This window comes from Selaginella moellendorffii, unplaced genomic scaffold (assembly GCF_000143415.4).
Source record: "Selaginella moellendorffii unplaced genomic scaffold, v1.0 SELMOscaffold_13, whole genome shotgun sequence".
Classification (NCBI taxonomy): Eukaryota; Viridiplantae; Streptophyta; class Lycopodiopsida; order Selaginellales; family Selaginellaceae; genus Selaginella; species Selaginella moellendorffii.
In genome coordinates, this window is record NW_003314274.1 from 1,637,103 (window position 1) to 1,649,386 (window position 12,284).

The 12,284-nt window shown below is 38.3% G+C and overlaps 1 protein-coding gene across 1 annotated transcript; it reads right to left on the reverse strand.

The window, feature by feature from the left end:
- Positions 1 to 2,141: 2,141 nt before the first annotated feature.
- On the reverse strand, positions 2,142 to 5,652 carry LOC9645536 (receptor-like protein kinase 5). Its single transcript, XM_002969985.2, has 2 exons — positions 2,942 to 5,652; positions 2,142 to 2,889 (listed from the first exon to the last, which is right to left on the reverse strand). The coding sequence occupies exons 1-2, from the start codon at positions 5,637 to 5,639 to the stop codon at positions 2,489 to 2,491; spliced, it is 3,099 nt and encodes a 1,032-aa protein (XP_002970031.2). The 5' UTR covers positions 5,640 to 5,652; the 3' UTR covers positions 2,142 to 2,488.
- Positions 5,653 to 12,284: the final 6,632 nt, after the last annotated feature.

Here is a 12,284-nt window from a genome sequence, read left to right on the forward strand (position 1 = left end):
CAGTATAAGTCAGGGCACGCCACTGCTGCCAGAGTGAATACTTGTCTTCATCGTCAAAGATGAACGTAGGCAACTCTTCAGTGGTGAAGCAATTGTCTTTCCAAGGCCCTCTCCATAAACTCTTCATTATTGTTAATCGCAGGTAACTTACAAGCCTGGTTCAAGTTGCTCCTCAGAGGTTTCTGGTTAGCCATATGCATGCAAAGAGATTCCGCGTACTCCGCCTTTTCCAATACTACAAGAATCCTGTCAAGCATAGTTTGGAAGATGAGCAACGTTCCGGGAGCTCAATCCCATCTGTAAGCAGCACGTCCTCCAATCTTGAGCCCCCCCCCCCCCCCCCCCCAGTCCTGCTTCCTAAATCTTGAGCAACTGTAGAGGGGTTGTGGTTCCAGACACCAGCCAAAAACACTAAGCTCTTCACCTCACTGATGATCTTGTAGACATTGGTATTATGATTCTCAACCATTGAGTGGATGCAGCAATGGATGAGACTTAGAACCTCATGAGGAATTGTGAATTCATCCATCCGTGAATTGATCGAGTCGCTGCTGAGCCTTTTAAGCACGGCCGTGCTGGTACGCATTCATTCTATTAGATTTCTTTTTCTTGCCTTCTCTTGTGGAGTGCTTTGTTTTCTTCTCTCTCTCTCTCTAGAGAAATTTTCCACGGCGAGTTAGATTTTATTTATGGTGGTCTTCTTCCTTTTTCCAGCCTCAGCGACCTGTTCGAACTGAAGACAGACAAGAACTTCTTCATGTGCTTTAGGAAGTGTCCGCATTTGTTCTAATTTGACAACCATAAAAGTATACTTTCTCCGGTTGAATTTAACTAAATTGTCTTTCAAGGTCGACAACGAAGAAGTTCGCCTGAGGAGGACAATCGGTAGGAAGAAAGACGAGTAGTTTCTTGACAAAAAACATAGCACGTAAGTACACACATTAAAAGTCGGTACCAGGTGATGTTCTCTAATGCAGGAAAACTCAAGATGAACCTCCTGGAAAGTGCCGGTTTTTCCAGGTCGAAGCCCAACTATGTTGTGCACTGCAGTAAGGCAAAGTGAGTTTCTTTTCCTTCTGCATAATTCATCTATCATTTAGTTGCCATGCCATTCTGAACGGCACTCAACTTATTCAAGACAGTGAATGTCTTGAATCTTATAAGGAGATCGGTGGCAAGAGCGAAAGGAGAGCCTCAAGATTGTGCAGGACACAGTTGAGCTCTAAATCGACATCTAGATCTGAAGTGTGTCTTACCTGAGTATTGTACAGAGCAAACAGATCACTGACCTTGTGCAATATATTGAAGAGAGGTTGGGGCTGAAGAAGGATCAGCAGCTAGATACACACAAGATTTGAAAAGGAGATTGGAAGAGGTAAGAATCTGGGGAAGGAGGATTCCAATCTAACGACAAGTTAAAAGTCCTTCAGAGCTTATTCTCCATCTTGTTGTCACGGACGAAGGCGAGCGGATGAAGACGAACGTTTGGGATGCTGCATGGAGACGTCCCAGACGTGCTTGCCGGTGACAACATTTCCTCCGTTGTGCATGGAGAGTAATAAGCTTCCGGTGGTCCTTTCGCTTGCAATCTGCCTTTACCCACCTGACGATGTCCAAATTCACTGTCAGCTGGCCTCTTAGGCCACCAAGTTCGGCAGGTTTTCTGGCAAGTGTTTGAACTCGTTGCCATCAAGCTGCCGTTGAGCCTGTTGGAAGAGAGGTTTGGTGGACTAGATGGTTGTCTTGCAGCATCAAACACATCAAACTTTTGCAATTCCAGGATTTTACGTCAGGCTGTTCATTTTTGTCCTACCAGATCTGTATCTATGGAAACGGTGGCTTTTATTCTATGAAGGTAGTTCCTTGGCATTTGAGAAAGAGAACTGGAAGTGAATACCAAGATCCAAGGAGAGCATGCAGTTTTTGAGAGCATAGCTTTGCTGACTTACGGGTGTCCCAGACGAGCGGATGGAAAAGCATTTGGTGGAGCATTGGGATTATACCCTCATGGGTTGCATGAGATAAAGCACATTTTTCTCTATCTGCGGAAAAAATAATTTTGGCGACTTAGGTTAGTAGGGTTTGCCCATGGGCGCTGCTGGATTCATCAGAGTTTTCTTGCATTCAGCAACATCACCTGGTACTGCAGAAAAATACCTATCATTTAGGCAATGGCGCTCAACTTATGTCTCAGATTGCATCACGAAAGTCTGTGAATCTTCGTAAGGAAATTGGTGCAAAAAGAGACAGGTAATACTATGTAGTAGGTGCAGGACATTGAAGAAAGGCTCAAGGTGGAAGAGAAAGAAGGGCTGAAGAAGTATCAGCAGCTAGATAAGCAGAGGAAATCTCTAGAGTATACGAGTTTCGAGACAGAACCTGGAAGGGGTAAGAGTTACGGGAAGGAGGATTGCCATCTAACGACAAGATGAAAGGCCTTGAGAGCTTTGTCTCCATCACGAAGGCGAGCGAATGAAGACGAAGAACCTCACACGTATTCTGGGATGCTGCATGGAGACGTCGACCCAGACGTGCTTGCCGGTGAGAACATTTCCTCCTTTGTGCATGGAGAGTAACAAGCTTCGGGCTGTATTTTTTCCAGCATTTCCACCACCCGGCGCATCGTTGCTCTTTCCTCTGGAGACGCCTTTGTGCAAAGAAGAGCAACGTCGAGCAGCATTATCATCTGGTCCTGTGCACTGGCGCTCACTCGGGTATCCAGAACAACTTGCGGTCCTTTCGCTTGCACTATGCCTTTTACCCACCTGACGATATCCAGGTCTCCGAATTCACTGTCAACTGGCCTCTTGCCTGTCACTAGCTCCAGCAGGACGACTCCAAAGCTGTAAGTATCGCTTTTCGTGCTGACCTTCAAGGTATAGGTGTACTCTGAGAGGTGGAGGACAGGTTTGAAAGGAATTAGCTTAGACATGATGCATACCTGGAGCAATGTAGCCGTAGGAACCTGCAATGTTGGTCATTGTCTCGTCGTCGCTACCTTTGAGTAGCTTTGTGATTCCAAAGTCTGCTAGCTTTGGTTCGTAGTCAGCGTCCAGCAGAATGTTGGCTGACTTGACGTCTCTGTGCAGGAGCGGCGGGGAGCAATCGTGATGAAGGTATGATAGAGCTTGTGCTGCTCTCAAAGCGATCCTGTAGCGGGTGTTCCAGTCCAGGTTCGCGACTTTCTTGCTGTGTAGGACGTCTCTCAGGCTGCCGTTCGGCATATACTCGAAGATGAGCAGGTCCGTATCAGCGTTCCAGCAGCAGCTTAACAGCCTGACGATGCTGCGGTGTCTTATGTGGCCCAAAGTTCTGACTTCGGACTGGTACTGGTAGTCATCACCGAGGGAATGATCTGATCGTGATATCTGCTTCACTGCTAGAGAATGTCCGCTTGCCAGATCAACTCGATACACCTTCCCAGACCGGCCACTCCCGATAACGTTGTTCTCGTCGAGCTTCTCGATGACAGTTAACTCATTGAAGAACAACCTTTGGAACGATTTCACTTTCCAACGGGGTGGCTGTTTCACGAGCTTGAAGTGGCGCCAACAGATGCAGAGAGTGCCAGTGAGAAGCAAGACGACGGCTCCAACGATAACAACAACCGAGATCAGTGTAACCGAGAAGCGACTCTTACCGCTGTTGGCAGTTCTGCTGCTGCTGGTGGTTCTTGCATTGGAGCATGCCGAGTCTTGGCAGAGATCAGGATTTCCAAAGAAGCTATCAGCCGAAAAGCCTCGAGTCCAGCTCTCAGGAATACGGCCGCTCAAGTTGTTATTGGAGATGTTCAAGCTGGACAGCAGAAGATTTCCCAGAGCAGATGGAACGTCTCCACTCAAGTGGTTGTCGGAAAGATCCAGCATGTTGAGCCTGGAAAGGCTAGCCAGTGACGATGGAATCGAGCCAGACAGACTGTTTGCGGAGAAGTCAAGTGAACTGAGCTTCACGCAGTTTCTGATATCTGCTGGTATAGCGCCGGACAGAAGATTGTGAGACAGATTCAAAACTTCCAAAGAGGCACAGCTCCCAATCTGGAATCCGGAGATTGCGTTATCCGAGGCCGTCAACTCGCTCAAGTTCGGCAGGTTTCCCAGCTCGTCCGGTAAACTTTCGAACTTGTTACCATCCAACCTCAGAATTCCTAGCTGTGCAGCGTTCTTGATATCGGAAGTCACACTGCCGTTGAGCCTGTTGGAAGAGAGCTCCAAGACGGTCAGGTTGGGGGAGGCCCAGAGCTTTGGCGGAACAGGGCCTTCGAGATGGTTGTCTTGCAGCCTCAATCGCACCCAGCTTTTGCAATCGCTGAAGCTCTCAGGAATTCCTCCCGACAGCATGTTGCCGTACAGGCTCAGGTTTTGCAGAGCATTTCCACCGCAGATGAAAGGTGGCACACCTCCGGTAAGTTTGTTTTGTGAGAGTGTGACGTAGCTGAGCCTGGCTTTTTTTCCTAGGGACTCGGGGATTTTGCCTGTCAGGTTGTTTGCGAATGCTGTGAATTCTTCGAGGTTTTCCAAATCCGCAAGACTTTCTGGGATGCTCCCTGTCAGGCGATTCAAGTGGAGATGAAGTATCCGCAGATTTTTTATCCCTCCAACCTGTGTAGGAATGCTGCCAGTTAAAGCGTTCTCGGAGGCATCCAAGTCGGTAAGCAGCATGAGGTTGCCAATCTCATATGGAATCTGACCCGAGAGCTTGTTTTTGTAGAGCTCGAGCATCTTCAGCTTAGGAAGGTACATGAGCTCAACAGGAATGCTGCCGGTGAGATTGTTGGACTGGAGCTCGAGGTCTTCGAGCTCTTTTAAGGCACCTAGCTCGGGTGGAATGGTTCCAACGAGGCCGCAGTTAAACAGATACAGCCGGACAAGCCTTGTGAGATTGCCAAGCTCGGGAGGAATGGAGGCACGGAGGAGATTAATATTGGACGAGACGTCGAGAAAGGTGAGGTTGGAGAGACGGCCGAGGCTGGGGGTCAAGTTCGTGAAGAGATTTGCGCTGAGGACGAGCTCCTGGAGGGTGGTGGGAAGTTCTCCAAGAGCGTCGGGCATGGGTCCAGTGAAGGCATTGTAGGAGAGATCCAACCTGCGAAGTGGGAGATGACCGAGGATCATGGAGATGTTCTCCGGGAGTGGGCCGCGAAACCAGTTCTGGCTCAAGTCGAGATGGACGAGCTTGCTGCATCTCTCAAGCGAAGGGAAGGGCTGGTCGAAGTTGTTATAGGTGACTCTCACGCTGGTCAGATTTGGGAACTCACAGATAACTGGAGACATGGTCCCATTGAGCTGGAAGTGCTCCAAGTTGATCCCCACCACACCGTCGCCGCCATCGCATTCGATTCCCTTCCAGCTACAGACCTGCGGATTGGTAGAAGCGTTCCAGCTCTCTAGAACGTTGCGAGGATCGACGATGCCGCGCTTGAATTCCAGCAGGAGCTCCCGCTCGGTTGCTGCCCGAGTGAGTGGAAGAATGGCGATGGCCAGGCAGAAGGCAAGGAGATCCCGGAGCCATTCCATGGATGGATGAGCGTCAAAGTCCTCACTAAAAGAGCGTGGGACTTGGACTAGCCGGCAGTTTTGACGAAAGAGAGCTTGTTTTTGTTTGCGTGATAATACTACTTTCTTTGCTTGTAATGGATGCATTTCTTCGAGAATTGTCGCCAATTTTCAGTCACAGGCGCCGAACGATCGGAGCTTGGCATCGGAGCGGGCAGCGCCAGTTAGTTCCCATTTGTTTGGCAGTGCCTTTTAGAATCGAAGATCGCAATGTAATGCTTCCAGGCGGAGAGAATGTGGCCGTTTGCTTGGATCTACTTGGTTATGAATAGCCAGAGCGGCATGATGGAGGACTACACTACAGCATTTACCTCAACAATTCATTTTGTGTTTTGGGAGGTGCTTTAGAATGCTTGTCTTGAAAAGGGAAAGAGATGGTTTGGTGAAATCGTTTGGCAAGAAGACATCCCTCACTTACATGCATCATTTATTATTCTTCCAACACGTCGCAGCACCAGGGAATCCATCGGTGCCTCACTTTCCCAGAGACACAAGGCCCAACCAAGTCACCAGCTCAAATGACTCTTTAAATTACAGCTTATATAAAAGTAAATTCAATGGGTCTTTGCACGTGTAAGGATATATTTAAAATATGCTTAGATATTTTAGGATATTCTACCATCTAATAGTTGTTATTCATCTTGTATTTTGTTAATAATTTATAGATTTTCTAATTTTTTAGTATATTCTAGTACATTTTATCATTTAATGGTTAAAATTTAAAAAGATTATTCTTGTATTTATAAATTATAAATATGTTTGTATATAATATAAACTTCCATTTGATCAATTGGATTAAGAATGTTTTAAAAACTCTCTCTCTCTCTCTCTCTCTCTCTCTAATTTCATAATTATTTATTATGTTATTTTTCTGACTTTCAAGTGATAGCATATATAGGATGGGTGCTCTAGCCTGGAAATTTGTCCCAACCTCACTACTATTACAATCAAAACATGATTGCATTTTGGTGGTGTGGTATGGTAGAGATTTCAGTAAACTTAGCAGTTATTAAAAGAAGTTGTTGCACATTACATTGTAGAAACACTTGGTTTTCTTTTTTTTCTTAATATTTTTATTATAATATATAGTTTAAAAAAATAATAACAAAAATTTATAATTATGAAGATGGATTTCTTTTGTGGATTCAAGACATTTCTCAAAGGTTTAATCCGCAATGGCCATGTTTTGATTGATAGTTGGTTTAACTCCTTTTGCTCCTTCTACTATATATATAGCCTTTGTGTGTTTTTTTAAAAGTTAGTTTCAGAATGAATATATATGCTATGCATGTTTTGATATGTATCAAGTTATTTTTGCAATTAACTAATAAGTTGTTAGAATTCTTTTTTTTTTTGTTTGCATATATGTTTATATTTAAGTTTAGCATTTGTATTTTGATTAAATATTATTTCCTACTCATTTGGTGACACTCATGGGCCAATTCCATACTAGAACGTGCAATCCAGTAGTAAAGAGAAACTCAAAAAACTTAAAAACTTGCTAGCTTAATTCTTGCTAATTCCAAGTGATTATAATATCTAAAATGGCATAAACAAGCATTACTCAAGCTCTCTATAATGGAACAATTACTTTATTTGAGCTACTCCACTCTTGAATATATGTTAGAAAACTCTTCAGGTAACTCCTTAATTTGGATGATGGATTTGATGGCTAAGCCATGACCTTTTCATCAAGATCTTACAACACTAGTAGTAACTTCATCCCAACTAAATTTAGTCTTTATGTTGCTATAGCTTGTTATAAGCTCCTTTTGGCTCTTCATATGCCAATTTGTAGTAAAGAGGGAATAAAACACTAAAAAGTGCTAAATGTCATAGATATGATTTTAGATATCAAAAAATATTTATTGACCAATCTTTATAGACACTCTCTTTTTATTGCCATAATAGCAAAAGATTGGTATAGTTAGTTCCCTTTATAGTTCTTAGTTGAGCTAGTTGATAAAATGGTTAATGCATGTGTATTTACATTGGATAAACATAAGGTAAGAACCCTTTTGTATTTTTTGTTGAGCATACTCAATTTGGTTTGAAACACTTGTATCATTGGGTTACACTTGTTAGTATCAAAAACCCTATAATATAAAGTCTAGTCCCTCAATATTGTTATATAATAGCTTACTATGTTTGCCCAAACACCCTCACTATCATGCTCTATATGTTAGTCCCATTTTAGTTCTATATGCTTTTTATTTTAAATCTCTAGATTAGTTTAAGAGGCATATTTACAAAATGTAAAAAGAGTTTTGAATACCATAATGTTGTTCTTGCATCTTAATTCACAATCTACCACTATTCTATATTTAATAAGTTTTCAAGCCTATCCCAAAAACTAACTTTAAATATAGTCTGACACTGTTTTGCATGTAAAAGTTAAATATGGGGAGTTAATGCTTATAGAGGATATTGAGTGTATACCAAACTCTTGTTTTGTAGCATAACAAGTTTGGAATTCAACTCTAAATTCATGTGCACTGTAGTAACTATGGCAATATGCCCTATAAAGCTACTAAAAATCTAACTAGTGTTAACCATGGTGTTAAATTGTTACAATGCTAGCTATAGTATTAGATATGCACTAGCATGGTGTGCAACAAAGAAATGGATTAGCATCATAAAAAGAAATAAAACTATAGAAATGACTTAGTTTAGGTTTACTTTAAAAAATTAAGCCTCTTTAACTGTTTTATGTTTTTTTTTAAATTCCTTTTTTAACCCTAGTTTCTATAGTGGGTATTGATACTATACCATAATTACTCTACAGTTTCATATAAAAACATACATTCTAAACTTAATTCATCCAACAACTTATATATACATAAATTTTTCTTATAAGTTTTAAAATAAGCTTGAATTTTTTTAAAAATTTATATATTTTACTATAAAATTGTGGAATAACTTTTAAAGGTTGTTTGAGTCAATTATACAATTTAGTGTTTTCATTTAAAGCCTTTTGATTTGTGTTGAGTTAAATATGTCAAAGTAGATCAAGTTAGGCAATACACTTACTCTAATAACTTTTAACAATACTCAATATTAACTACCACAACACTATAAAACATCACTTCATCCACTTATAATTAGATGTTCTTTAAGTCTATTTTTCATAAAGGATGGTTTTGCTCTAATGAAAGTTAATGTTTTTGCTACTCATTCAAGGATAATGATTAAGACATAATTGTGGCTGTAAAGTTCATTATTGAGTGCATGGACACACATATCATCAATATTTATATGTTCAAGGATAAAGACAAAGATGTGGGTGTGGGTGTGGTGTTCGCTATTAGGTGTAAGATGAGCTTAACCACATATATCATCAATGTTTCTTGGATTGACATCCTTCATTTCTTAGATGGAATAACATTCTATTAATGTTGTTGTTATGAAATGATTTAACACAAAAGTTCTTTAGAGAAATAAAGAATTAAATGATTGAGTCTTTATGCAAATAAGTCAATAACCCACTATTGAAGGGTTTATATGGTACTAGTTCACCCATTTATCTTTTATTATTTAGCATATTGCTATATATTACTATTTGAATTTACATCAAACTAATCTTCATTCTTTATAGTAATAATTATACACATGCATATATGTGGAACAAATAAACCTAATTGTGTATGTGGGTGATTACAAGCTTAAGTTTCAATTGTTGTAGGTAGTTCTCAATCAAGTTTTTGATTTCATTCAAACTCCAATACAAATGCACTTATAATGAATATAACTGTGGGTATTAAAAGTTACTTATTAGCAAGTCTTTTGGATATTCTTTTTTTATTACTACAACAACAAAAAAGTTGGTATTATTGGTTCTTTATCAATCCTTCTTGTTCAAATGCTAGCAAACTAGGCTTAACATTTATCTTTAGCCAAATAAATATAAGAAATGTGTTTTTTTGTTATCTATGTGTTTTTTGCTAGGCTTATCTTTTAATTTTCTTTTACTATATCTTGCACTAGCTTGACAAAAACCTTTATATATTAAGCACTAATCCCTAAATATCATTATGTGATAGGTTACTGTATCCACCAAACACCCAGCTAATATGCTCTATACTTGTTTGGTTTTATTAGCTATTTATAGATGGTGTTTAGATCTATTAGTGAGGTATATTTATAAAATATAAATTTTTTTTTGAACACAACGGTATTGTTCCCATGTTTAAATTTGCAATTCCATATTTAATAAGTTTTTATAATTATCCCAGAAACTAACTCTTAGAGGGTTTACACCCAAATTGGACATAGAACAAAGACAAACACATCTAATAGGGAGCTAAACAATATCTCAAGTTGGTTAGCCACACCTAACCTACCCACCATTCCTACTATATATTTGGAACCTTTTTACAGCCCCTTGGCTATCACTTTAATTTCCATACCATGTTAGTTATTTATATCCTCATGTTAGCCCATTGGTATGTTGAAATAATGCTAGATTTCATTTGGCTTTGTTTTACTTGATGGTCTTGGTATTGGGATGTTGGATGCTCTAATATTATTTCTCGCACTCTTGCCCCTTCGCTTTGTAGTTATATATTTGGGAGTTATTCTATGCTTTAGTTCCTTTATTTTCTGGTTATATACTTGTTAATTTAGCTCTGTTCCTTCATTTAGTAGACTATTGCCTTGAAATTTAAATTTTGCTCTACTATCCTTAACCCATGTGTCCAAGGGTTACATTTCACTTTATGATTATCCTATGGTAGCTCACTATAGGATAAAGGGTGAAAACATCTTTGTGCAACTTGAAGAGCAATAAATTCTTGGTGGTAGCATATCATTATAGGCAACCAAAGATAATTACTCAAAAAAATGATTTATAAGGGTTCAAATATAAAAAGAATCGGCCATTAATAAAAATGCACTCTCTTTTCTAATTAATTAAAGGTTTTGGGATATTTAAGATTAAGCATCCTTGGATATTAATAATACTTGGGTGACCTTTCGAGAAGTCCAAATGTAAGAGTTTATATTTGTTATTAGAGGGTCTCAAGTCTATGGTTAGGGGAATTACACCATATGTTAATTGACATTTAGCAAATTCAATTTTATCCGGCTAGGCTTGACATAAGGGTAGGGTGTCAAGAGAGTGGAGCTTTTGAGAGAGTTGTAACTCTTAATTTTTGAATTTGTAGATAAATAAAAGGACAACTTGAGAGACATTCAAATATAAACAGAAAGGACCCATGAATAAAATTGCACTCTTTTTTAAAATTAATTAAGGGTTTTGGGATACTTGAGGTTAAGTGTTTTTGGATATAAATAGTACTAAGCTATGTGACCTCCTAGGAAGTCTAAATTCATAAGTTTACAATCATCTATTGTGAAATCTTTTAAATCCATCAAATATATAATTATTACCTCAATCATACCTTTCTTTCTATCTAACAAAAATATGAACTAGCTTTGATCACAAAGTGCAATTCATAATTTCTATAAAAATCATATTGAACTTTTATCATTCTCCACACTAACTTTGGTTGTTTGTTGACCACCACCAACTAAAGGAGCATTATATCCTTTAATATTTGGTGTGGTTAATGCCCTTTTGAAATGAATTCCATCCAACCAAAATAAAAGTCTATAGTACTAAAAGCTATATAGAGATATTCCATATGCAATAAACAACTACTTAAAGCATTCATCATCTTTCTTCTGCAAGAAGGTGTAATTGCCAAAATTACTTGTGATAAGTATTTGACAGTAAGCTATAAGTTTAGTATATGATCACCCTATGAATCTTTTAAGTAAGTTTTTCTTTCCCTCACTATTCTTATTCTTTAAATGTATGGCTTCATTATATTTATGATTGTTCATGAATATTTGGATAGAGCAAGTTGGGTCTTTCTACAATATTAAAGCATAAAGCCTCTAAGAATAATTTTTATTTTTATAATATCTTTTATTATCAAAGAGGTCAAAGTGCTTATAAATAGTCTTTTGCTTCACTACCTTCTAAATTTCCTTCATTGAGTCAAAATAGTATAAATGTTATCACCCATAAAAACCCAAATCTGCCTTAATCCCAATTGAAAAAGAATATTTGAGATTTTTCTATTTAAAAGTTGCTAGGATGGATATTCTAGGATATTATACCAGTTATTCATTTAGATTAATCTTTTATTTACAATTTATAAGTCTGTTTATAATTTAAAAACTTTTCTGAATACTTCCTAGCATATTCTAATTTATTATAACATCTAATGGTTGATATTCAATAAGATTAATTTTGTGTTTATAAATTATAAACTTACATTTGATCAATTGGATTAATAAATAGGAATAAAACTACTATTAAGCAAACCAAGCATTCCTGCATGAAACATACAGCAAATTATTGTAATTTTAACTTCCAAGGATGTTTTATAAATTCTTAATCTTTTAGGAGTATTTTTGTAATTTTTTCTAGCAGAGATTTGCCATAATGTCACATGTGCTGCCATATCAAATTATCTTTTTTGAAAGAAAGAAGCAATGAAATGAAAAAATATTTTACAACAAAGCTACAGAAGAATTAAAATGATCTATATAAGATTTGAAAAACAAATAAACAAGCTATAGAATAATTAGAGATTAAAATGAAGATTGATAAATATTTTATTATTTAAATTTAAATTTGTGACCAACCAAAGAGAATAATTGAGAATGGAGTTCAAATATTAAAGGAATAGTTCTATAAAAGAAAGTACACCTTTATTTTAATTA

Excerpts from the sequence above, each read along its gene's own strand:
- LOC9645536 (XM_002969985.2), bottom strand. The coding sequence starts at position 5,639 with ATGCATCCATTACAAGCAAAGAAAGTAGTATTATCACGCAAACAAAAA. Across the intron at positions 2,890-2,941 it reads CTACGGCTACATTGCTCCAG|AGTACACCTATACCTTGAAG; the intron begins GTATGCATCATG and ends TCCACCTCTCAG.